Source organism: Labeo rohita, chromosome 25, assembly GCF_022985175.1.
Source record: "Labeo rohita strain BAU-BD-2019 chromosome 25, IGBB_LRoh.1.0, whole genome shotgun sequence".
Lineage (NCBI taxonomy): Eukaryota > Metazoa > Chordata > Actinopteri > Cypriniformes > Cyprinidae > Labeo > Labeo rohita.
Window position 1 is genome coordinate 28757052 of NC_066893.1, and position 27840 is coordinate 28784891.

General features: G+C 27.2%; 2 protein-coding genes across 2 annotated transcripts; one reads left to right on the forward strand and one right to left on the reverse strand.

Annotated features, from left to right (window-relative positions):
• Window positions 1-54: 54 nt before the first annotated feature.
• Window positions 55-18369, forward strand: twf1a (twinfilin actin-binding protein 1a). Its single transcript, XM_051099462.1, has 9 exons — window positions 55-165; window positions 2905-2982; window positions 3099-3277; window positions 5154-5249; window positions 5534-5638; window positions 12053-12178; window positions 12278-12428; window positions 13824-13945; window positions 17388-18369. The coding sequence occupies exons 1-9, from the start codon at window positions 141-143 to the stop codon at window positions 17556-17558; spliced, it is 1053 nt and encodes a 350-aa protein (XP_050955419.1). The 5' UTR covers window positions 55-140; the 3' UTR covers window positions 17559-18369.
• Window positions 13819-27741, reverse strand: irak4 (interleukin-1 receptor-associated kinase 4). The gene is made up of 11 exons (XM_051099461.1): window positions 27277-27741; window positions 25123-25295; window positions 24844-25041; window positions 24611-24771; window positions 24375-24439; window positions 22710-22934; window positions 20592-20778; window positions 20448-20510; window positions 20210-20368; window positions 18496-18559; window positions 13819-13966 (listed from the first exon to the last, which is right to left on the reverse strand). Exons 1-10 carry the CDS (start codon window positions 27432-27434, stop codon window positions 18506-18508), a joined length of 1443 nt encoding a protein of 480 aa, XP_050955418.1. The 5' UTR covers window positions 27435-27741; the 3' UTR covers window positions 13819-13966; window positions 18496-18505.
• Window positions 27742-27840: the final 99 nt, after the last annotated feature.

Below are 27840 nucleotides of genomic sequence, written 5' to 3' on the forward strand. Positions count from 1 at the left end.
TATATGGAGTCGTTTGATGTCCGCGCATGCGCAGAGCGGAGGGAGTGTTGTTGACGCGTCAGAAGCACGTGACGTCACCGCCGCTCCGCTTCCTTCTTCCGGGATCGAGAGTCTCCAAACATCCTCCGCCGAGTGAAATAATGTCTCATCAAACGGGTATTCAGGGTAAGAGCGAAATATTCTTACGATTTTTAGCTCAGCATCAGTTTGATAAGAACGAGCGAGCGACGCGAGACGCGTGTAAGCGCCGGGATTCATTTAGAAAATCAATGAAAATGTGAATCAGGCGCATCTGTCAGCTGTGATTTCACTCTGACCTGCGGTTTACGCTTAAAATCATCTTCAAGATGGACCGCATCAGTGTTTTTGGGATGGCCAGAGTTGTGTTTCAGTGATCCGCTTCACAATCACGAGCGCGGGGGCAACGCCTTCAGCTCCACATGCATCCCATAATACAGCACTGCCAGATCTCACACCGACACAACAGAGTGTCTGTACACCTACAGCATGTCATAGCATCTTACCTATGATGAATTAGTGCATGTTAACAAATGCAAAAGGACAAACTAAACATGCATTCATTAATATAATACAGTACAGAACCGGTGCAAAACAGTGTGGACTGCATGTGTTGTAATGCATGGCTCTGTAGAACGATACCGTGTCTGAGCATGGATATAATATCCACAATAATTGTATGCATTGTTATATATGGATTATTTTGATTAACCTGCCCACAGGCATTGTCTTTCAAATGTACTGTTAATCTAATTCCATCCAGGGTTATAATAGATAACTAAAACTATATTTAAAAACTGTTACTTTAAATAAAAGAAATGTAAACTGAAAATATATATATTTAAAATTATTTTATTTCTGATAGTTAATTAGGTAACATTTCTTATTTTATTGTAGTTTTGATTTGAAGTACTAAAATAACTAAAACTGACATAAAAATGAATTAAAACTATATAAACGTTTTAAAAAATACTAAAAATGACAAAAACACACCAAAAAAATCACTAAAACTTTAACTAAAATTAGTTTTAGTGATTTTTTTGGTGTGTTTTTGTCATTTTTAGTGTTCTTTAAAATAAAATGGAAAATGAAAATGGAAAATATAAAAATAAAAACGAATTGAAACTATTTGTTACTTAAAATAAATGTTGAAATTAATTAAACTTGATGTAAAAATAAATAAATAAATAAATAAAGCTATAGACTATATAGACATTATATATATATATATCCTATTTATTTATTAGAAATGACAAAAATGCACAACAAAATTTGTAAAACTTTAACTAAATCAACCAACATTTATCATTTTAATTTAGTTAATAGATATTTATTTATTTATTGTAGATAAATAAGGTAGAAACAAAATATATAGACGTATATTATTTATTTATTTATTTATATTGACAAGAATGCACAACAATATTCCTAGAACGTTAACTAAAATTATAAAAAAATGGAAAATATAAAAATAAAAAATTATTCAAAATATTTCTTATTTAATTTGAAGTACTAAAATAACTAAAACTGACATAAAAATGAATTAAAACTATATAAAGATGTTTTAAAAACACTAAAAATGACAAAAACACACCAAAAAAATCACTAAAACTTTAACTAAAATTAGTTTGTGATTTTTTTTGTGTGTGTTTTTGTCATTTTTAGTGTTCTTTAAAATAAAATAGAAAATGAAAATGGAAAATATAAAAATAAAAACGAATTGAAACTATTTGTTACTTAAAATAAATGTTGAAATTAATTAAACTTGATGTAAAAATAAATAAATAAATAAATAAATAAAGCTATAGACTATATAGACATTATATATATACTATTTATTTATTAGAAATAATATATTATTTATTTATTTATTTATTTATAATGACAAAAATGCACACCAATATTCCTAAAACTAAAGTTATAATAAGAATGGAAAATATAAAAATAATTTTTTTTATTCAAAATATGTCTTATTTAAAATAAATATTAACTGATATTAACATTTATTGAAATTACTTGACCAACATTTATCATTTTAATTCAGTTTAAGTTGATCTTAAAAAAATTATAGATAATTATTTTTTTATTTAATAATGAATAAAGCAGAAATAAAACTATATACATATTTACTTATTTTATATATGTGTGTGTGTATGTATTTATTTATTAGAAATTACAAATGTATTAATTTAACATTTGAAATTAATTAACTAACATTTATCATTTTAATTTAGTTTAACTTTATTTATAAAATAGATAATTATTTTTTAAAGCAGAAATAAAAATATAGAGACATGTTTATCATATATATATATATATATATATTCCTATTTATTTACTAGAAAATGCACAACAAAATGCCTAAAACTTTAACCAAAATAAAAACTTATTCAAAGTGTTAATAAAAACTATTAGTATCTCAAATATACCAAAATAACACTGATTACATCATCGCCATTATTATTATTATATGCAGTTTAAATTATATAGTAACCAGCATATAACATCAAAAAATATAGACATTACTTTAGATATAAATATTAATATATTAGATATTATTTTAATAATAGATTTTAATATAACATTGAACCTAACACCTCCATGTTAACTTCCCTTCTTCTCTGTTTCTGACTAATATGATTCCGTTTAAATGCTACTGATGTCATTTTTGCTAAAGTTTCAGAATAATAATAGACGTGTTGTGCGTTTCCTGTGATAGTGTGTCTGTATATCATCAGAAACACAGTGAGGAGTCACTTTGGTGCTTTAGACCTTGATTACATTGATTATAATTGGTCTCTGTCGACTTGTCTGCTGTTATACCTGTCGTGTTTGTGTTTCTGAGCGTTTGCTTGGAGTTCACGTGTTTGTTCGTTGGTCTTCTAGCTGCTGACGAGGTGAAGGACGTCTTCGGCAATGCCAGGAACGGACAGTACAGACTCTTGAAGATCGTGATCGAAAACGGTATGAAACGCACACGGTATCATTTACAAATAAAGCAAAATAGATGTGACACTTAAATTCACAAAGAAAGAAACCAGAACACACAGAATGAGCGACTGGTCTGGATGTGGTTTCAGAGGAGCTGGTTTTAGGCCTCACCAAACCGGCCTCTCGTAGTTGGGAGGAGGACTACGATGCTCTTCTACTTCCTGTGCTGGATAAAGAGCTGCCCTGCTACATCCTGTACCGCCTGGACTCCACCAACAGCCTGGGACACGAGTGGATCTTCATCGCCTGGTCACCTGACCACTCACCTGTAAGACACATGAGCCCCAGTCAAGACCGTATTCTAAATCTTAAAGGTTCTTCAATGCTTCTTAAACCATTTCTGAAGCTGCTATATGATGCTTTGGAGATGAACAAAGCACTTAGTGTTTAATTACAGGTTACTCAGATCAGTACTTTGGTTCTTTAAAGCAGTAGATGTTTCTTTTTTTCCAGACTAGAGGATATAAACTGATCTTCAGGCGGTTTAGTCACTGTGGAGCATTCTTGTCATTCTCATACGTGTTCAGACTCGTCAGCGCTGTTAAACTCTGACGAACACTGATCTGAGACCTGTCTTACGTGTTTACATGCTGATCCGTTCAGTTCTTGTGAAAACAGCAAAACTGATCTGTTAGACTTTTATTTAAAAAATATTTAGTAGTTTCAAATTTGTAATGTATTATTATTATTACTATTTAAAATCATTTAAGTACTATTAATATTGTTAAAATATATTTTTAAAACAATATATAAAATAATAATATATCACTTTTTTTTATAAATATAAACTAATATTTATTACATGATTGATAACCTCATTATAATTATGGACCCTTGTTATTATCAAATTTTTTTAATAATAATATAATAATAACAATAATTATTATTATTATAAGAAAAAATAATTTTGAGAATGAATATTATTAAGTAAAATACTATAAAAAATATACAAATATATAAATGTTATTTATAAAATATATTTTAGGATAATATAAATATTAACTAATAATTTTTAAATTCTTAATAAATGAATAATAACTAAATGAATATGTATAATTAATAACATTATTTTATAATAATAATAATTATTATTATAAAAAATAAAACTTGTAAGTATAAATATTATTAAATTAAATGTCTATAAAAGAAAATAATTTAATAAATATTAATATTAAATAAAATATATTTATAAAACAATATATAATATAAAAGAAAAATATAGAACATTATTTATAAAATACATTTTTATTTATAAAAATATATAAAATTATTTATAAAATATATTTTGATTTATAAATATAAACTAATATTTATTAAATTATTGATAACCTCATTATAATTATATAATAATTAATAACTTATTTTATAATAATAATAATAATAGTTATTATTATTATAAGAAGAAGAAAAACATTAATAAATACTATAAATAAATATTAATTTTATTATTCAATGAAAGAGTATTAAATAAAATACATTTTGCAAAATAATATATAAAATATATTTGAAGATGTATAAATAGTAATTAATAATGATTAAATTATTAAGAAATGAATAAAAATATGGATAATTAATAATAAGTATTATTATAAAAATGAAAACTTGTTAGTATAAATATTATTAAATTAAATATATCTATAAAATAATATAAAGTAATATATTACTATAAAATATATTTTATATAAATTATGTAACTATTATAACCATTATAAGTTCTAAATATTAATTATTGATAAATGATAGCTAAATGAATATGTATAATTAATAACATTATTTAAGACGATGTGAATGTAAAGACAAAGGGGTCTGATTTAATTCTTTTTTACATTTATTCATTTAGCAGACGTTTATATCCAAAACGACTTAACAATGTAACCCTGGACCACAAAACCAGTCATAACGGTCAATTTTTTTTCATTAAGATTTATGAATAAATAAATAAGCTTTCCATTGTTATTTGGCCAAGATACAGCTATTTGAAAATCAGGAATCTGTGGGTGTAAAAAATCTAAATGCAATGCAAATTACTAATCAAGTTTATGGTAGGGAATTTACAAAATATCATCATGGAACATGATTTTTACTTAATACCCTAATGATTTTTGGGTGAGTGTGTTCATGTTTGAGCTGCTTTTTTCTGACAGGTGCGGCACAAAATGCTGTACGCCGCCACCAGAGCCACGCTCAAGAAGGAGTTTGGCCTCGGACACATTAAAGACGAGATGTTCGGCACCATAAAGGTTCGTTATGTTCATTGCAGATGTGAACTTAAGCCTCCTCTGCTTACTGTGGCTGTATTAATTTGATCAAAAATACATGAAAAAATGTGAAATATTATTACAATTTAAACTAGCTGCTTTCGATATGAATATATAGTAAAATGTAATTTATTTCTGTGATCAAATCTGAATTTTCAGCATCATTACTCCAGTCTTCAGTGTCACATGATCCTTCAGAAATCATTCTAATATGCTGATTTGCTGCTCAAGAAACATTTCTGATAATGCGTGTTCATCTGTGGCAGGATGATGTTTCTCTCAGCGGATACAAGAAACACGTGACGGCTCAATCGGCTCCTCTGCCACTGACGGCCGCTGAGGAGGAGCTACGCCAGATCAAACTCAGTGAGGTACAAACACACACAGACAGATCTGTGTAGATGAGAACACAAACATTAACTGCATTCACTTAAGAGAGATGAACTTCCTATGATCAGTATAATGATAAACAACACAACCAAAGTCATTAAAAAGCTTTTCACATGTTCATATGTGAACACAGTGTGTGCTAGGGATTAGATCACGTCAGCAGTGCGGCTCATTCTTGAAGCAGTTTTGCCTGAAAGGTGATTGCATTCACTGTTTTGGATCGCTGCATTTAAACTGAGAAAGCACGTACAGAATGAGGCATTCGCTGTGTGATCATTTCCATGATCGATTGTCGTTTAAATCGTTACCTTTAATGCTGCAAAATGCATCTGTTGCAGTTGCATATACAACTATATGTAGTACGTGGCATGACAGGATGTGCCATGCACTGAAAATGCCAGCATATGAAACTACTAGATGAGTAAAGTGTGAGAAGAAACTTTAAGTTGTCTTGAGCCTAGCCTGAAAGTTTGAAGCAGTTGTAAAAGTATGAAAGCAGCTAGCATGATTTAACACATTGCTTACATGATTTAACATGTTGTTAACATGTTTTAGCATGATTAGCTTGTTGCTTGTCTTTTTATAGGCTGATTACAATGTTGTTAGCATGATTAGCATGTTACTAACATGTTTCTAGCCTGATTAACATGTTGATAGCATGTTTCACGCATGATTAGCATGTTTCTAACATAAGCATTTTACTAGCATGTTGTTAACACGATTAGCATGTTACTAGCATGTTGTTAGCATGTTTTTAACATGATTAGCATGCTGCTAGCATGATTAGCATGTTACTAGCATGATTAGCATGTTACTCGCATGTTTGCTAGCATGATTAGCATGTTACTAGCACGTTGTTAGCATTTTTGATCATGATTAGTATGTTACTAGCATGTTGTTAGCATGTTTCTAACATGATTAGCATGCTGCTAACATGATTAGCAAGTTACTAGCATTTTGCTGCCATGATCAGCATTTTACCAGCATGTTGTTTCCATGATTAGCAAGTTACTAACATGTTGTTAGCATGATTAACAAGTTACTAGCATGTTGCTAACACGATTAGCATGTTACTAGCATGTTTCGAACATGATTAGCATTTACTAGCATGTTGTTGACACGATTAGCATGTTACTAGCATGTTGTTAGCATGTTTCTAACATGATTAGCATGCTGCTAGCATGATTACCAAGTTACTAGCATGTTGTTAGCATGATTAACAAGTTACTAGCATGTTGCTAACACGATTAGCAAATTACTAGCATGTTGCTAGCATGATTTAGGTAGATTAGAAATATTAGAAATATTAGAGTGAAGCTTAAATGAGTTTGAATGGATTAGAAATAGTACATAAAAGGGAAGCTTGATTGAGTCTCAAGGGATTCTGGGAGTTTTGACAGTCTTGGCTCATTTGAACATTCCGTCAATGTAAGTCTATGGGATTTCTGGTGGTTTTGATAGTCTGGTTTATGAAAACTGTAAACCGGATCAGTCTGAAAAGATACAGCACACCGAGTCAGACCAGTCTGAAGATCTGGACAGAGTTTGGTGGTTCTAATTTGGCTCAGAAGAATAATAATAATAATAATCTTAAATAGTAGATCAGTAAGTTGTCTTTCTTAAGTCAATCAAGGGAAATTCTCAAGGGTAAATTATAATTAAACATAATTTAGTGACTACATTTCTATTACTTTCCATCTTGATCACGTGAAGAGGTGCTTTTGGTGTGAGCGCTTCGTGTACAGACCCTGATTTGTATTTGCTGCTTCAGTACGCTGCAAAATGAAGCGAATGAGGAAACGACGGCGGACCCAGGATTTGGTTACATTTAATTACATTTATTGAATAATCATAACTGAAATACAGTTTTTTTAATTAGCTTTTTTAATGACATACACTACCAGTCAAAAGTTTTTGAACAGTAAGTTTTTAATGTTTTTTTAAGAAGTCTCTTCTTCTCACCAAGCCTGCGTTTATTTGATCCAAAGTACAGCAAAAACAGTAAAAATATGAAATATTTTTACTGTTTAAAATAACTGATTTCCATTTGAATATATTTGAATATGTAATTTATTTCTACGATCAAAGCTGAATTTTCAGCATCATTACTCCAGTCTTCAGTGTCACATGATCCTTCAGAAATCATTGTAATATGCTGATTTGCTGCTCAACAAACTTTATTATTACTATTATTATTATTATCAATATTTAAAACAGTCAAGTACATTTCTTTCAGGTTTCTTTGATGAATAGAAAGATCTAAAGATCAGCATTTATCTGAAAAAATAAAAAAATAAATAAAAATTCAGATAAATGCTGTTCGTCTGAACTTTCTATTCATCAAAGAAACCTGAAAAAAAATTCTACTCAGCTGTTTTCAACATAATAATAATAACAATAAATGATTTTTAAGCAGCAAATCAGCATATTAGAATGATTTCTGAGGGATCAGTGACACTGAAGACTGGAGTAATGATGATGAAAATTCAGCTTTGAAATCACAGGAATAAATTACAATTTAAAATCTATTCAAATAGAAAGCAGTTATTTTAAATAGTAAAAATATTTCACAGTTGTACTGTTTTTGCTGTACTTCGGATCAAATAAATGCAGGCTTGATGAGCAGAAGAGACTTCTTTAAAAAACATTAAAAGTCTTACTGTTCAGAAACTTTTGACTGGTAGTGTATATTATGTTTCTACTCTAGTTCATTGTTGAAATGTGTAGCTGTAATAAAAACTTGTTTTTATTAAATAATAAAGACATCGGTAAAAATATAATACATATGTAATGTAGTGCACATAATTTCTTTTTGATAGTATTTACTGTAGTAACTGTGGTATTTTGGTGGAAACCATAATAAATATTTTAAGGGTCTTTTAAAATTGCATTTATTTGAAATATAAATCTTTTGTAACATTAAAATGTCTCATTTACTATAAAATATCTATTTGTTTCTAGTAGTTACTGTAATAACTAAGGTATGGTGGAAACCAAAAAAAAAACGTTTTTTAATAGTATCTATTTGCAATATAAAACTTCTGTAACACAATAAATGTCTTGTTTACTATAAAATGTCTAATTTTTATAGTAGTTATTGCAGTAACTGTGATATTTTGGTAGAAACCACAATATTTTTTTAAGGTTCTTTTAAAATAGCACTTATTTCAATTTAAAATGTATCATTAAAATGTCTCATTTACTATAAAATATCCATTTTTTTTTTCTAGTGGTTACTGTAGTAATTTTTTTAAATAGTATTTATTTGAAATATAAATCTTTTGTAACATAATAAATGTCTTGTTTGCTATAAAATGTCAGTAGTTACTGTAGTAAATTTTATATTTTGGTGGAAAACATAATAAATATTTTAAGGGTCTTTTAAAATTGCATTTATTTAAAACATCTGTAACATTTTAAATGTATCATATACCACAAAATATCTCATTTTTCTAGTAGTTACTGTAGCAACTGTGGAATTTTATTGGAAAAACATGATAAATATTCATAATGGTCTTTTAAAGGAGTATTTTGTTTGAAATATAAATATTTAGTAACATTAAAACGTATCATTTACTATAATTTTTTGTTTGTTTGTTTCTAGTAGTTACTGTAGTAATTTTTTAAATAGTATTTATTTGAAATATAAATCTTTTGTAACATAATAAATGTCTTGTTTGCTATAAAATGTCAGTAGTTACTGTAGTAACTGTGATATTTTGGTGGAAAACATAATATTTATAATGGTCTTTTAAAAGAGTATTTATTTGAAATATAAATATTTTGTAACATTAAAATGTCTCATTTACTATAAAATATCTATTTGTTTCTAGTAGTTACTGTAGTAACTAAGGTATTCTGGTGGAAACCAAAAAAAAAAAAAAAAATTTAAATAGTATTTATTTGCAATATAAAACTTTTGTAACACAATAAATGTCTTGTTTACTATAAGATGTCAAATTTTTATAGTAGTTATTGCAGTAATTGTGATATTTTGGTAGAAACCACAATAAATATTTTAAGGTTCTTTTAAAATAGCACTTATTTCAATTTTTGTAACATCTTAATGTATCATTTACCATAAAATATCTCATTTTTATAATAGTTACTGTAGCAACTGTGGGATTTAGCTGGAAGCCATGGATTATTTAGCACAAGGTCATTTAAAATAGCATTTATTTGAAATATAAATCTTTTGTAACATTAAAATATCTCATTTACTATAATTTTTTTTTTGTTTGTTTCTAGTAGTTCCTGTGGTATTTTGGTAGAAACCATGATAAATATTTTTTAGGAATCTTTCAAAATAGCATTTATTTGAAATTCTGTAACATTTTAAATGTATTTTTAAAGTAGTTACTGTAGCAACTATGGTATTTTGGTGGAAACCATGATAAATATTTTTAAATTGCGTTTATTTGAAACATTTGTAACATTTTAAATGTATCATTTACCATAAAATATGTCATTTTTCTAGTAGTTACTGTAGCAGCTGTGGAATTTTGATGGAAAAAAAACATGATAAATAGTTATAATGGTCTTTTAAAAGAGTGCTTATTTGAAATAGAAATATTTTGTAACATTAAAATGTCTCATTTACTATAAAATATCTATTTTTAGATCTATTTATCTATTTTTTTTTTTCTAGTAGTTACTGTAGTAACTAAGGACATGTCCACACTAATACATTTTCGTTTAAAAACGCATCTTTTTCTCTCCATTTTGACCTTCCGTCCACACTGAGATGGCGTTTTTGGTCAAGGAAACGGAGGCTTTTGAAAACGATGACGCATGTTTAGTCATGTGACGCATATTGTATCAATAGATATCCGTGTTTATACCGGTAATTGTGGTTGTTATGTGCTATTCACTTTCACACTGCTGCTAAAGATATATTTGTACACTCTTCATATTACAGTCGTAAAAAGATGACAGAAAATGTACTCTCAGTTGCTATCCTGACTCCTGCAGCTAAACGTGAGGGCAGCTGCTTTTTAGATCAAACATGAGAGCGCACGACATGGACGCGTCAGTGAATGATGAGATATTTCCGTAAATAAAATGATCCTGCCAAGAATTGCGTGAAAACGTATTATGTCTCTTCCGTCTGTATCATCTCAGTGAGTTGTTACGCATGCGCAGTATGTCGAATTTAACGTTTTCCTACATTTCAGTGTGGATGAAAACTTTTTGAAAACTCTAGTGTGGACGGAGAGCGTTTTAAAACGAAAACTCAGTTTTCAGATGTATCCGATTCAGATGTAATATATATATTTTGTCAAAGCGCAGTGCAGCATATGAAACAATTAGCTTATCTGGGGAAATCATAGGATGGATGAAACCATAATAAATATTTTAAAGGTCTTTAAAATTGCATTTATTTGAAACATTTGTAACATTTTAAATGTATCATTTACCATAAAGTATCTAATTCTTCTAGTAGTTACTGTAGCAACTGTGGAATTTTGATGAAAAAAAAAACATGATAAATATATATATATATATATATAGTAGTAACTATGGTATTTTGGTGGAAGCCAAAATTTTCTTTATATATATTATTTTAATTTTTTTGCTATAAAATGTCACATTTTATAGTACTTACTGTAGTAACTGTGATATTTTGGTGGAAAACATAATAAATATTTTAAGGATCTTTTAAAATTGCATTTACTTGAAACATTTGTAACATTTTAAATATATCATTTACCATAAAATATAATTTTTATAGTAGTTGTAACGGTCTTTTAAAGGAGAAATATATTTTGTAACATTAAAATGTCTAAAAAATATATACATATAGTATTTATTTGAAATATAGATCTTTTGTAACATAATAAATGTATTTTTTTGCTATAAAATGTCACATTTTATAGTAGTTACTGTAGTAACTGTGATATTTTGGTGGAAAACATCATAAATATTTTAAGGGTCTTTCCAAATAGCATTTATTTGAAATAGAATTCATAAATGTCTTGTTTACTATTCATTTTTGATAGTAATTCCTGTAGTAAACTATTTGTAAGGGTCTTTTAAAATGCATTTTAAACATGTTGTTAGTGAGTGAGTCAGTCATGTGATCTCGAGTAAGAATCATCAGTGCCAAACTCACGACCATATAAGGACATGCAGTGAAACATCACTAAAAGCAGCCAATCAGAGAGCAGGACAGTGCAAACAGGAACTCGAAGTTTCATTTTCCTTAAAAAGCACCATCTGTATGTCAGAGATAAGAGCTGGCAGCACTGATTAAATGACAGAGAGATCAGAGAGACCTTGGTCACCTTGGTCATTTTCTAGAGAATGCATGAATTGATCAAATGTACATTGAATGCACAAATGTCATATGTTATTAATTATTCACTGTGTGTGTGTGTGTGTGTGTGTGCGTGCAGGTTCAGACAGACATTAACGTGAACACTACTAAGCAAACTCTTCAGGGTGTTGCGTTCCCTCTGGACGGAGAGGCCGTAGCCGCGTTACAACAGTTCAAGGACAAAAAACTCAACTACGTTCAGCTGGTGAGAGAAACACACTTCCCACAATTCAACAGTCATTTCAGTCAATAACAGACATAAAACAACAGTTTTTGGTTCACATCTGTTGTTTTATTTCCAAAGAGCATCAATTTTGAGAAGGAGCTGATCGTGTTGTCGAGCACGGACGCCACCGAGGTGAAGGATCTGCCCAAGCGGATCCCCAAAGACGCGGCGCGTTATCACTTCTTCCGCTATAAACACTCACATGAGGGCGACTACCTGGAGTCTGCAGGTGATTATGATGTTTTTGTCCTTCTAAACCACAGTATAGTTCACTAACACTACACTAAAACCATTAAAAAAAATTAACCCAAAATATATAAATATTAAAAAAAATAAATAAAATATATTTTATTATTATAATATTTTCATGTTTATAATTTAATCTATTTAATTTTAGAAATGTAATTTTGTGGTTTTGACATTTTTATTAGTCATTTTAATGCATCTATATCGTTTTTATTCACTGACTTTTATTCATTAACTATAAAAAAAAAAAAAAAAAAAAAAAGAAATTAACTATATATATATATATATATATTCTAATATTTGTATGTTTTTTTTCTATTTTATTTTAATTTTGGTTAAAGTGTAAGAAATTTAATTTTGTGTTTTTGACATTTTTATTAGTCATTTTAATGCATCTATTTAGTTTTTATTCACTGACGTTTAACTATTAAAAAATACAAAAAAATATTTTAAAAATACAAAAAATTACAATAAAAAGAAATTAACAAAATATATAGATATAATTTTTTTTTCTTTATTTTAAAAAGTATATTATAATATTTTTATGTTTATTATTTATATATATATATATATATATTAGGGCTGTCAACGATTAATCGTGATTAATCGCATACAAAATAAAAGTTTAAGTTTGCCTAATATATGTGTGTGTACTGTGTGTAATTATTATGTATATATAAATACACACAAATTAATGTGTATATATATGAGAAATATGTTATTAATATACAAAATGATTTTATTTATATATAATATAAATTATATAAAAATTATAATAAATACATATGCTTGTAAATATTTATTAAATATATACATGAATGTGTTTGTACTTATATATACATAATAATTATATATATTATTATATATACATAATAGTATTTTTATATATTTTTTTTTTCTAAGTTTTAGAAAATTAGTTTTGTGGTTTTGATATTTTTAAGTCATTTTAAACAATATTAAAATAAAGAAATTAAAAAAAAATTCTTTTAAAAATATATATTATAATATTTTAATGTTTATAATATATTTAAAATATTTTTTCTATTTTATTTTAATTTTGGTTAAAGTTTTAGAAATATATTTTGTGTTTTTGACATTTTTATTAGTCATTTAAAGAATAACAAAAAATGAAAATAAAAAGAAATGAACACAAAATATATGAATATACAACAATATGTTTCATTTAAATGCATCTATATCGTTTATATTACCAGACTTTAAAAAAAAAAAAATTATAATATTTGTATGTTTTTTTTAATATAAAAAAATGCATATATATATATATATATATATATATAAACAAAAAACATTCCACATATGAATAAAACTCCAGTGATAGTAAGATAACACTGCGGTTTGTTTGCTGGTGTCGTTTCAGTGTTTATTTACTCCATGCCGGGATACAGCTGTGGGATCCGCGAGCGGATGCTTTATTCCAGCTGTAAGAATCCGCTGCTGGAGATGGTGGAGAACAAACTGCAGATGGAGGTGGCGAAGAAGGTCAGTTTGGTTTGGCTCGTTCTGTTCAGGACATGATTAGAGGAATATTCTAGGTTAAAGAAGTTCAACTCTACATACAGTAAATTGGCACGTCATTATAACTCGTCTGCAGTGTGTAAAAAACAAAAGCAAAAATGGGTTACAGGACTTCCATCCTTCCTTGGAAGAATACACTATTAAAAGTTTAATTATTAAAGGCAATCTGAATAAAAAAAAAACTATATTTATTATTTTAAAATGTATTGTTTCTCATTTATTTCTAACTTATAAATTTTTATAATTTTAATTTATCAATTCATTTATATCATTCTAATTTCTAGATCCCAATCATTTTAATTGTGATTTCTAATTTTATTTCTAATTTCTGCATTTCTGTTGTTTTATTTCTAATTTCTGGTTTTGTTTCTAATTTTATTTCTTTTTAAAAATGTGTTGTTTTCTTATTTTATTTCTAGTTTCTACATTCTTATTATTTTAGTTCTAATTTCTAATTTGATACATTTTTTTCTGAATTGTACATTACTGTCATTTTAATTGTAATGTCTAATTTTACTTCTAATTTCTATTTTTGTTTATAATTTTATTTCTTTTTCTAATTCTAATTGTATTTCTCGTTTCTACATTATTTTAATTAGACTTTTTTCTAATTTCTACATTCTTGTCATTTTAATTGTAATTTCTATTTTTGTTTATAATTTTATCTTTTTAAAAATGTAATTTTTTATTTCTTTTTTAAAATGATTATTTTCTAATTTTATTTCTAGTTTCTAAATCTTATTATTTTAATGCTAATTCTATATTTTTTCCCTAATTTCTATATTCCTATTATTTTAAATCTAATTCTAATTTTATTTCTAATTTCTACATTTCTAATTCCTACATTTTATTTATTTCCTTATTAAAATGCAAAAAAATTTATTTCTTTTTTAAATGTATTTTCTAATTTTATTTCTAGTTTTGTACATTGTAACTTTTAATTATAATTTCTAAATTTTTTCTAATTTTATTTATTTTTTAAAATATATTAGTTTCTCATTTTACTTGTAGTGAAACAAGTTTGTTATGAAAAATGCACAAAAATACTATATATACTATATATATTTTTTTATTTTATTTTATTTTTTTTGTGCATTTTTCATAACAAAATATATATATATTTTTTACAAATTCTGTATTTTACAAAACATGTTTTACTCTAAAGCTATAACACAATCAATCTAAATAATGTGTGTTCCGAATTTGAAGTTGATATCACAAAACATGAGCTTTTTATTAAAATGCAGTTAGGGCGCAGTATCAGACGTTTCTACTAGATGAAATTTGCTTCATTTCTGGTCATTTTATTTTACACTTACACTTATTTTCAGTACCATTTAATTTAATGTCCATGATTATTGTTTTCTACACAGCAAGCGGCAAAACCTTCTCAAATACAAAAATCAAAAATTCTAAAAAAAACAAACGGTAACTTTATTTTTCGGCCAAAAGTGACCGTAGAGCACCAGAGGGTTCATTTTTACTTAATATCTGAGCTGAAATGACGTGTACGACGTTCATCTCTAAACCTCAGCGTTTCTAATTTTATCTTTTTAAAATGTTTTTTTTTTTCTTTTTAAAAAAATGTATTATTTTCTATTTATATTATTATTATATTATTATTTTCTATATTATATTCAATTTTATTTCTAGTTTCTAAATCTTTTCATTTTCAATTCTAATTCTATAATTCCTATATTCCTATTATTTTAAATCTAATTCTAATTTTATTTCTAATTTCTAAATCCTACGTTTTATTTTTTTTTAATTGTATTCCTTTTTTAAATGTATTTTCTAATTTAATTTCTAGTTTGTACATTGTACATTTTAATTCTAATTTCTAATTTTGTAATTTTTTTCTAATTTTATTTCTTTTTTAAAAATATATTAGTTTCTCATTTTACTTCTAGTGAAACAAGTTTGTTATGAAAAATGCACAAAAATACTATATATATATATAAAAATTTTTTTTTTTTTTTTTTTTTTTTTTTTTTTTTAAATTCTATATTTTACATATTTTACAAAACATGTTGTACTGTTAAACTGTGAGACAATCAATCTGAACAATGTGTGTTTCAAATTTGAAGTTGTTATCGCAAAACATGAGCTTTAAATCCAATTTAGTTTGGTATCAAAGTTTCCACTACATGAAATTTGAACAAAACGTAAAAACAAAACATAATTTTATTTTTTGGCCAAAAGTGACCGTAGAGCACCAGAACGTTCATTTTTACTCAATATCTGAGCTGAAATGATGTTTGCGACATTCATCTCTAAACCTCAGCGTTTCTGATTTATATATATATATATATATATTTTTTACAAATTCTATATTTTACATATTTTACAAAACATGTTTTACTGTAAAACTGTGAGACAATCAATCTAAATAATGTGTGTTTCAAATTTAAAGTTGATATCGCAAAACATGAGCTTTAAGTCCAATTTAGGTTTTGTATCAAACGTTTCCACTAGATGAAATTTGCTTCATTTCTGGTCATTTTTGTACAAGTGTGACACTTATTTTCAGTACCATTTAATTTAATGTCCATGATTATTGTTTTCCACACAGCAAGCGGCAAAACCTTCTCAAATACAAAAACCAAAAATTCCAAAAAAACCAAACGTAATTTTATTTTTCGGCCAAAAGTGACCGTAGAGCACCAGAACATTCATTTTTACTCAATATGTGAGCTGAAATGATTTTTAAAACGTTTTTTTTTTTAATCTAGTTTCTAATGTATTATTTTCTAATTTTTCTAGTTTCTAAGTCTTTTCATTTTCAATTCTAATTCTATAATTTTTCCCCTAATTTCTATATTCCTATTATTTTAAATCTAATTATTTCTAATTTCTAATTCCTACATTTTATTTTATTTCCTCATTAAATTGTAAAAATTGTATTCCTTTTTAAAATGTATTTTCTAATTTTATTTCTAGTTTTGTACATTGTACATTTTAATTCTAATTTCGGAAATTTTTCTAATTTTATTTCTTTTTTAAAATAGCTTAGTTTCTCATTTTTTCTAGTGAAACAAGTTTGTCATGAAAAATGCACAAAAATACTACATATATATATTTTTTTTGTTTTTGTTTTTTTACAAATTCTATATTTTACAAAACATTGTAAATACTGTAAAACTGTGAGACAATCAATCTGAACAATGTGTGTTTCAAATTTGAAGTTGATATCGCAAAACATGAGCTTTAAGTCTAAATTTAAATTTAGTTTGGTATCAAACGTCAAATCAAATCAAATCAAAAATTCTAAAAAAAAAAAACGTAATTTTATTTTTGGCCAAAAGTGACCGTAGAGCACCAGAACGTTCATTTTTAGTCATAATGTCTGTGCTAAATTGACGTTTGTGACGTTCATCTCTTAAAGTCAGTGTGTTTTCCCCCGCAGATGGAGATCGATAACGGCGACGAGCTGACGGCCGACTTCCTGTACGACGAGGTCCATCCCAAGCAGCACGCGCACAAGCAGGCGTTCGCCAAACCGCGCGGGCCGCCGGGCAGAAGGGGCGAGCGCAGGATCACGCGGCGACCCGGAGACGGCGAGGAGGCCGACGATTAACCATCAGCAGAGCAACGCCAATCCGAGAGGCCACGTCATTTATTCCTCACGATTTCCTGCAGAAACCGACGCAGAACTATGCACAACGTGACACAAACACCTCCGCGGTGCGTTTTACGAGGTGTCCTTCAATTTTAAAGCAAGCAAACGAATTACTAAACCATATTGTACAAGGCTTTTGTGATTTTTAAACTGTGCCAAACTCACAATCAGGTCGTAGTTACTGCTGAAGACGTGACCTCCGCAAACCATTCCTTTTATTGTGTCTTATATCGTTTTATTTTTCTATTTTTTACCAAACACGAGGGAGATGTTAATCACGGCTCACACCCGACGGATCAAACTCATTTTTTTACGACGTAAACTCATCTTTTGATATGATTGTTTTGGTTCCCATGTGCCAGGATGCTCATTTTTCTATGCAAATGCTGTTCTGTTGTTTTGTTTTACGATGTTTTTGTCTCTGATTGTGGCTTGACTTGTGTTTTCCCCGTTGTGCCTCCCGAGGCACCGGGTTGATTTGCATTAAGATGGAGCCAGATCGGGACGCAGTAGTCTAAAAAGGGAAGATGGAAAAATACATGGGTGAATTCGATTGAATCACTTTTAGGTCAAAACGAGCAGTGTCTACAGTCATTTGGCAAACCACTGTTTAGCGTCCGTACTGTGACGGCAGCCGCTCTCGAGTTTCACATGTAGCCTGTCTGTGCCGTGTGTGTGTGTGTGTGTGTGTGTACGGTCGTCTCAGATACTCGTCTATGTACAACTTTGTTTTTTTTAGAGAAAAAATAAAGTATTTAAATCATTGCAATGGACTGTCTTTTATTACATAATGCAAGAGAGAATCATACAAGACATTCTGGGTCATAAAAAAATGAGCGTTTTGTGAGATTTGTGGCTGAAATTCAACAGGAATGTGTGAGAAATATTGATTTACCCTGAGCAGTTCATCCGGAGCTCTGGGACTGTTTGTGATGAAGATCTTCCAGCTCAGAGAGAACCTGACAATTGAAAAAACATATATATTTTAAAAATAAATTAATTAATTAAATTTTAAAAAATGTTAAATTTTAAATTAAAAAAAAAAAAATTGAAACTTTTTATTTTTTAACATTTTTATGGCTTTTCAAATATCAAATTTGTATATACTTATGATTTGATAAATATAAAAAGTATTAAATATCAAGCAATTATAAAATACTACCTTTTATATACCTACCTATATATATATATATATATATATATATATATATTTAGGCTAAGCATTTAGCAGCAATATAAACTAAACTATAGTTTCCAAAACATAAAAACAAATAAACAAAAAACAGCTTTTTAAATGTCATATTTTTAGATATTTTTGGTTTAATAAATATTTAGAATAATAACTTCACATAAAAAGTTAAATAAATAAATAAATCCTGTTTGTGTGTGTTTTTTTAACATTTTTTTTGTAGATACTTATGATTTGATAAATATAAAAAGTATTAAATATCAAGCAATTATAAAGTACTACCTATTATATACCTGCCTACTATAAATATAAGTGACAGTAAATATTAAAAAAAATAATAATTAAAAAAAATACATATATAGGCAAAGCATTTAGCAACAATATAAACTAAACTTTAGTTTCCAAAACATAAAAACAAACAAACAAAAAATGTCAATTAAAAATGCTTTTCAAATGTCTTTTTTTTTTTTTTTTTTTTTTAGATATTTTTGGTTTAATAAATATTTAAAATAATAACTTCACATAAAAAGTAAAATAAATAAATCCTGTTTGTGTGTTTTTTTTGTATATACTTATGATTTGATAAATATTAAAAATAACTTTTATTACATAAATTAAATTAAATATCAAACATTTATAAAAGTCAAATTTATGATGATTAAACTAGTACTAGTACTAGTAATTATACTAAATATAGAGGTTAAATAAATAGAAATAAATATAAGTGACAGTAAATATTTGACTATATTACAACATACAACAAATATATAGTATAAAACAACTACAAAATACATTAAATCATACTCTTAAAATCTTTAAATAAACAAATCTTTAAATGCAATCATTTAAATAAATAACAATATTAAATGTTCATTTTTGGCCAAGCATTTAACAGCAATATAATCTAAACTATAGTTTCCAAAACATAAAAACAAACAAAAAAACAGCTTTTTAAATGTCATATTTATATATTTTTTTGGTTTAATAAATATTTAAAATAAGAATAAATCACATAAAAAAGTAAAATAAATAAATATATAAATAAATAAATCCTGTTTGTGTGTGTGTGTTTTTTTTTTTTTTACATTTTCATAGATTTTCAAATGTCAAATTTGTATGTACTTATGATTTGATCAATATTAAAAAATAACTTTATTTAAATAAATTAAATTAAATATCAAACAATTATAAAAGTCAAATTTATGATTACACATTAAATATAGAGGTTAAATTAGAAATAAATATAAGTGACAGTAAATATAACTATATATATATATATATATATAAATATGTAAAAAAATATGTATATGTATATATATTTAAAAATATATTGTAAAATATTATTTCTCAAGTTAAACTGATGAGAATATCTGGAAAGTGGTTGAACGGTGAGTACAAGATGACACACACACAAACACACCTCAGTGATCGTGGGTCTTTTGTTTTTCTTCTCACAGAGACACTGAGACGCCACGTCATACATCCTCTCCACCTCCTCCATCCGCCATCCCTCCATCTTCACATCGATGAACTCCTCCAGAGAGATCTCCTCATCATCGATCTCATCCTTCATCTCCATCTGAAACACACACACAGGTCAGACTCTCTGGGACGGACGCGGAGAGTTGAGAAAATCTTCTGAATGAACGCGCACCGACCAGCAGTTTGGGATCACGGCTCTCGTCCACCGGAGGAAGACCAGACAGGATCTCCAGCAACACCTGCACAAACCACAGACAAACACTTGCTGAACTGTACAGACGTCTGAACATCAGTAACTGGTAAATGTTAACAGGACGAACCACGCCGAAGCTGAAGATGTCAGATTTAGGAGTGATTTCTCCTCTCAGGGCTTCTGGCGCCATGTAGGCCGTCGTACCCACAATCCTCCCCGTCATGACCGTCGAGCACGTGTGACTGGCTGAAGCGCGCGTCAACCCGAAGTCAGAGATCTTTGGACAGAAGTCCTCGTCCAATAAGATGTTTCCGCTGTTAAACAGAAGGACCAATGTTTTATAGTCTGTGAATAGCGGGTCATATACTGTGTATATATATTCACAAAAATATAAATTTTAAGCTAAACATGCAAATTTGTGAAATTATTGGTTAAGAAAACAAAATTAAACTGACATTTATATAAGAATTAAAAAAAAAATACAGCTTTTAAATGTCAAATTTATGCACAAACCATATATTCTGGTTTTAAGAACATAAAAAAAATAGTGAATAAATAATAACTAAATAAATAAATAATCGTAAGTAAAACTTCAAATATAAAGATTCAATTAAAAATAAACATAAGTAAAAATAACATGTTAATATATTTTTAAAATAACAGAATATTTTTATAATTATATATATATATATATATGTATGTATAAATTCTAAGATAAACATGCAAATTAGAGAATTTAATGGTTGAGAAAACAAAACCAAATTGACATTTACATAAGAATTAAAAAAATTCTAAAGAAAGTCAAATTTACGTACTTCTGGTTTTATTATTAAAAAAAACTAGTAAATTAATAAACAAATTAATAAATATAAATCTTAAGTAAAGCTTTACATATAAAGGTTAAATAAAAAAATAAACAAGTAAAAATAACATTCTAATATATATTTTTAAATATTATAATAATTTCAGAATAATAATTTTTCTATTACAATACTATAATATTTGAAAAATAAATAAATAAATAAATAATATTAGATATACATACATACATATATATCAACATTTTTTATGTATTTATTTACTTATAATCGTAGGTAAAACTTTAAATATAAAGGTTAAATAAAATAAAAATAAAAATAACATTTTACTATATTTTTAAAATATAATACTTTTATCATTTTATTTTTTTATTGCAATATTATAATATTTAAAAAATTATATATATATATATATAATTTATTTCTTTCATTATTTATTTACTTATAATCATAGGTTAAAATGTAAATATAAAGGTTAAATTAAAAATAAATAAAAGTAAAAATAAAACAAACTGACATTTATATAAGCATTAAAAATGTTCAAAAGATATTTATGAATATTAAATAAAACCTATTAAATACATAACAATATGTGTAATATAATAAAAATTAATCTTAAGTAAAAATTTTAATATAAAGGTTGAATTAAAAGTAAACCTAATTAAAATATATATATATATATATATATATATATATATATACGAATAGATAGATAGATAGATAGATAGATAAATATAGATATATAGATAGATTTATGAATTAAATGGTTAAGAAAACAAAACCAAATTGACATTTACATGAGCATTAAACATTTTCAAAAAAAAAAAAATATATATATATATATATAAATAATAAAGTATAACTATAAGTTCTATAAAATAAAATGAATTAATAATCATAAAATAATCAAGAAAAAAATGATACAAAAATGTCTAAATTAAGCATTTTGCAAACATGGAAATTAGTGAATTGAATGGTTAATACAACATTACAATCTCTAACTATAAACATAATTTCTAAGAAATCGAAACAAAATAAAAATATATGCTGGTTTTATAAACATATATATATATATATATATATAAAAAGCATAAATAAATACATAAAAAATTAAAAATAACTATAAAATATAATAAATGAATTATAAGTAAAGCTGATATAAGTAAAAATGATAAATAAATAAATATCAGGCCTAAACACATCAATATAATATTAAACATAATATATAGTATTTTTACTACGAAAACCAAACCAAACTGAAGTGCAGCATTTGTGCAACATTTTCTTTACATTTGAAATGAATGTAAATGAACCGTTTTCAAAAACGCCTGTTTACAGAAGATGTTTGTGTCTGACACAGAAACCAGGCCACACTGTGACGCTGCTGGAACATTTGGTTTGATGTTGGTTTTGTGTTTGCCGCTCACCTCTTGACGTCTCGGTGGATGTGGTGGTTGTGATGCAGGTACTGCAGGCCTCTGGCGGTTCCCGCGCCGATCGAGCATCTGCTGTGCCACGAGAGAGGAGAAGCTCCGTCCGCGCAGGCCAGCCGGTCCAGCAGCGACCCGTGGGGCATGTACTCATACACCAAACACAGATGAAGCCCTTCGGTGGAGAAGCCAACCATGTTCACCAGATTCTCATGCTTCAGACTGAGAAAAGACAGAAACGCTCACAGCACTTCGTACAGCGGAGTATATAAACAAATATTAAAAGTGCATTAATTGTGAAAACTTCTCTTGCTTCAGCCATAATCTTTGGAGTTTGTCTCTATGGAGTGTTTTCTCATGCATTTATTCTTTTAGCTGAAGCTTCTGTCCAAAATGGTTCACAAAAACATTTCTTCTATACTTTTAGAAACATAGAGAAATATATCTATATTTTTGCCACTGTACATTCACCCTTATAATAAAATTACATATAAATGATACAATATATTCAGTCTTTACTTTCTAATAATGTAATAAAAAAACATAATCAAAATAAAAATTGCTAATATTAAAAATAAATAAAAATAATATTTTATATATATATTTATAATGTTACTTTTATACAAGTTTTACTTATGATTAATTTATTATATTTTATGGTTAATTTAGTTTTCTTTTTTTTATGTATTTATTTATGCATTTTTAACATATTTATAAAACCAGTGTATATTTTTGTTTTGCTTTAATTTCTTGGAAATTATGTTTATAGTTAGAGATTGTAATGTTGCATTAACAATTCATTTTACTAATTTGCATGTTTGTAAATGCTTAGCTTATGATATTTTTTATCCTTTTTATTTATGATTATTCATTTATTGTATTTTACAGTTCATTTTTATTTACTTTTTATATATATATATATATATATATATTCTAAAATATATGAATACATGAAATCGTAAAATTTAAATCTTTAAATAAATAAATCTTTAAATATAATCATTAAATACAGATATTCAAATAAATATAAATATGAATATATGGTTTAATAAATATTTAAAATAATAGTTTCATCTAAAAACAACGTAAATATACATCTTTAAATAAATATAAACCTTTAAATAAATGTTAAAAAATTATCAGCAAATTTAAATAAGTAATAAATTACAATATGAAATCATTCAAATAAATATAGATTGAAATTAGTGAATTTATTGGTTAACACGGCATTATAATGTCTAAATATAAACATAACATAACTATTTTTACTTTGATATTTTTTAGAATGTATTTTATAAAATTGCTTTTTGTAAAATTTCAATTTCTAAAATATATATAATAATTAATTATATATATATATATATATAGTTTTATATTATTATATATTTCATATTATATATTTTAAGTACATATAGTTTTTTTTATTATTTATAGAAATTTTACATTATATAATTTTTTATTAATATAATAAAATTATATATAAAATATATTTAATCCATACTTTTTATTATATATATATATATATATATATATATATATACACACACACACACATTATATATTTTGTTACATATTTTAAGTGTATTTTTCATGATATAAAATTTTTACAATGTCATGTAAACGTGAATTATTAAAAATATGAATTTTTAAATATGTTTTTACCTCCTCAGTGTTTGAATCTCTTGATTAAACTGAGTCTTGAGGTCTTCAGGTGAGCTGTCGTCCAACTACAACACATCAGAAATTAAATGATGTGCTAACAAATACTTCATAAGCTTATTTACATCATATGTACTGTCTACATTTATTTAAATGCAGAAGACAAACACATGAAACATGTTGACTTCATTAGTTAACTAGAGTAAATTAAATATTATTTCCGAGCGCTGCTGACTCACAGGATTGAGTTTTTTCACAGCTACAAGTGTGTCGCCCATGGAGCCTCTGAACACGACGCCAAACCCGCCGGCGCCCAGCCGACACCCGCCGTCTGACACGGGCCGATCGTCCCAGTCGCCCGTCATGGCCGTCAGCTCACGGTGAGTGAACGTGTAGAAACCTGGTCAAAAGAGGTGGCTGATGGGTAACTGATGTCTGAACTGATGTTGTGTGTCAGATGACAGTAACAGACCTTCAGTGTCGCTCCACGTGTTTTCCTCCGGCCCGGTGCTGCTGTCCGGCTCCATCAAGAGCGTCTCCTTCTGAACGCGTCTGCTGACGTCCTCCACAGGTTTAGTGACCTCAGGACGGACGCACGGCTGCAGACACGCCACGGATGGAGAAACCGCTGCTTCGCACTGCAGTGTGCCGACGGACACGCCGGATGAGCCTGGTGTCAAACGTCAACGTGATACTGAGAATTACAGATGCTACTGAGATTGTCTGATAAAATCATGCTGAGCTAGAGTACCTGCGCCGGTGTGACAGATCTTGTGATCGGGCAGCAGGACGCTGACGGCGGCGAACAGCTGGTGACGGATCAAAATCTCCACCAGATCTCCAACAGTGCAGTTTGTGGTTCCCCAGTCGAACAGCATCTCCATCGTGGGACTCTTTCCTTGCAGAACCACCGCTTCAAACCTCCTGAAAACAGACGCGGGAAGACAGTAAACAGCCTAGCAACCATTTAAAACAACCTAGCAACCACACAAAACAGCCCTGTTCTGTAGTAGTGAGTTCTGACCGGTGTGGTCATTGTTAATTAAAACTAAAACTATTAAAAAAATCACATTTGGGTAAATAAAATAAAATTAAATAAAATAATGTTAGTTCAAAAACTTAAATGAAAATACAAAGAAATGTTCACGTTTAAGTACTAAATGACTAAAACTGAAATAAAAATGAATTTAAGATAAACAGATTTTTTATTATATTTTTAAAAATGAATATATGTTTTATTATATATTATAATACAATTATTATATTTATTATATTTATAATTAAATTATTATATATTACTGTAATAAAATAAAATTGCAAAAACTTAATTAAAATTAAAATAAATTCAATTATTAATAAATATACAATAACAGAATAGAATAACAGAAGGATTTATAGACAGACAGATTAGATCGATAGTATTGTTATTGTTCACTAAAACTAAGACTTTTAAAAATCAAATTTGGGTAAATAAAATAAAATAAAACAAAAGTATTAGTTCAAAAACTTGAAAATACAAATACATTTTTATGTTTAAGTACTAAAATGACTAAAACTGAAATAAAAATGAATTTAAGACAAACAGATTTTTTTATATTAATTTTTAAAAATGACAAAAATACAAATGGAATATTAGTTCAAAAACTTAAATGAAAATAAAATGACATTTTTAAGTATTCAAATTACTAAAACAAACAACAAAAAAAGTTAATTTAGAATTTAAGTTAAACAGATTTTTTTTAAATAATATTTTTAAAAATGACAATAAAAATAAAATATTTTATTTAAAGAAGTTGAATATATGAATAAATGTTTTATAAAAATATATGTTTTATTATATATTATAATAAAATTATATATATATGAACTTTGAGTAACCAACAATAATGAAATAAGAACTAAATAAAAATAAAATTACAAAAACTTAATTCAAATTCAAATAAGTTTAAATTATTAATAAATATACAATAGCAGAACAGAATAACAGAAGGATTTATAGAGACGGATTAGATCAATATTATTGTTATAGTTCACTAAAACTATTTAAAAAAACATTTTCAGTAATAGAAATAAAGCTGAAATAAAATATTATATAATAAATAGAAATTATGCTTTGGCAACTAACTGAAATAAATAAGCTTATGCAGTACCAAAATTACAAAACAAAAAATAAATTTAAGTAAAACAGCAGTGTTAAAAAAATAATAATAAAAATGACAAAACACTTAATAAAATTATTAAAACAATAATAATTATAATAAAAAATATATAAAATAAACAAACATAAATAGAAAGCTTATTAAAAATATTCATAAATAACATTTAGTTTCTAAAAATACTAAACGTTTCTATAGTACTAAAACAACACTAAATCTACTTACTGTTTGTACACATACATTTTTATTTGATTACTTTATGTTGATTAGATTACTATTTTGTTCAATTTATTTTCTGTTTTTATATATGTAATATATACACTCTCTTGATAGATATAATTAGTGTTATTATTGTAAACTAAAACTATTAAAAAATATTTTTTGGTAAGTGAAATAATAATACAAAAAACATTTGTTATAACATTATAAATGTTGGTTTAGCAACTAACAAATAAGCCAAAATTCCTAAAAAAAAAAAAAAAAAAAAAAAAAAAAAAAAATTAAAAGAAAAATGACAAAAACATGACACAAATACTAAAAGAAGCTAAAATAACAATAAAAACTGAAAATATAAAATTAAAGTTTAATAATAACATTAAATAATAAATATAATATATTTTTAGTAATAAAAAATTTTTTGCAAATTTTTTATTTTTTTTTATTTTATTATGTTTACTTTTCTGTTCTTCTATATGTGATATATACACGTCACCATCAACATGAAGAGAACAGTTTTCAGTGTGAATCACCTGATGTGCTGCTGTGAGTATCTGGGTTCTCCGGAGGGTTTGCTGATGTCCATCATGACGCTCCTCCAGGTGTCCTGCGGGTCCAGCAGGTCGGACAGGGCCCTCAGCGCCGAGTACCGGAGCTTCCGGACCGGTGTGTCCCGCGTCACGTCACACATGATCCGCTTTCACCGTTTCTATCCTTCACAAACGCGCTCAGAGCTCCTGAAGGTTTCACTCATCAAGCGTTTCTTGTGTTTATTCCGAGATTGAGAAACTTCCTTAATCGGTTGTCATTTCCCCTTCCTACAACATCCGCTTTACACTGAAACTACAAACGAGATTACAACGTTAAAAGGTGTAAACAAGGATGGCAACGCAATTACCCGCCGTCGAAGTCCGTTATAAACATTAAAAAGCGCGTTTTTCACATTAAAGATATAACAGAATCGACCGCGAGACGTGAAAAGTTGTCATTCCTGCAGGTGGCGCTGACGGTTTGTCTAAACAGTCGACTGTGATTGGTTCAGACTGACCCGCGCTGAGAAAAGTAACTGGTGTCACATGACGTTACTGATTTTTATT

Coding starts and splice junctions, on each gene's coding strand:
- irak4 (XM_051099461.1), bottom strand. CDS start 27,434: ATGTGTGACGTGACGCGGGACACACCGGTCCGGAAGCTCCGGTACTCG. Junction 24,772..24,843: donor CACGTGGAGCGACACTGAAG/GTCTGTTACTGT, acceptor TCTTTTGACCAG/GTTTCTACACGTTCACTCAC. Junction 20,369..20,447: donor GCCGTGATCCCAAACTGCTG/GTCGGTGCGCGT, acceptor TGTGTGTTTCAG/ATGGAGATGAAGGATGAGAT.
- twf1a (XM_051099462.1), top strand. CDS start 141: ATGTCTCATCAAACGGGTATTCAGG. Junction 2,983..3,098: donor GAAGATCGTGATCGAAAACG/GTATGAAACGCA, acceptor ATGTGGTTTCAG/AGGAGCTGGTTTTAGGCCTC. Junction 13,946..17,387: donor AGATGGAGGTGGCGAAGAAG/GTCAGTTTGGTT, acceptor TTTCCCCCGCAG/ATGGAGATCGATAACGGCGA.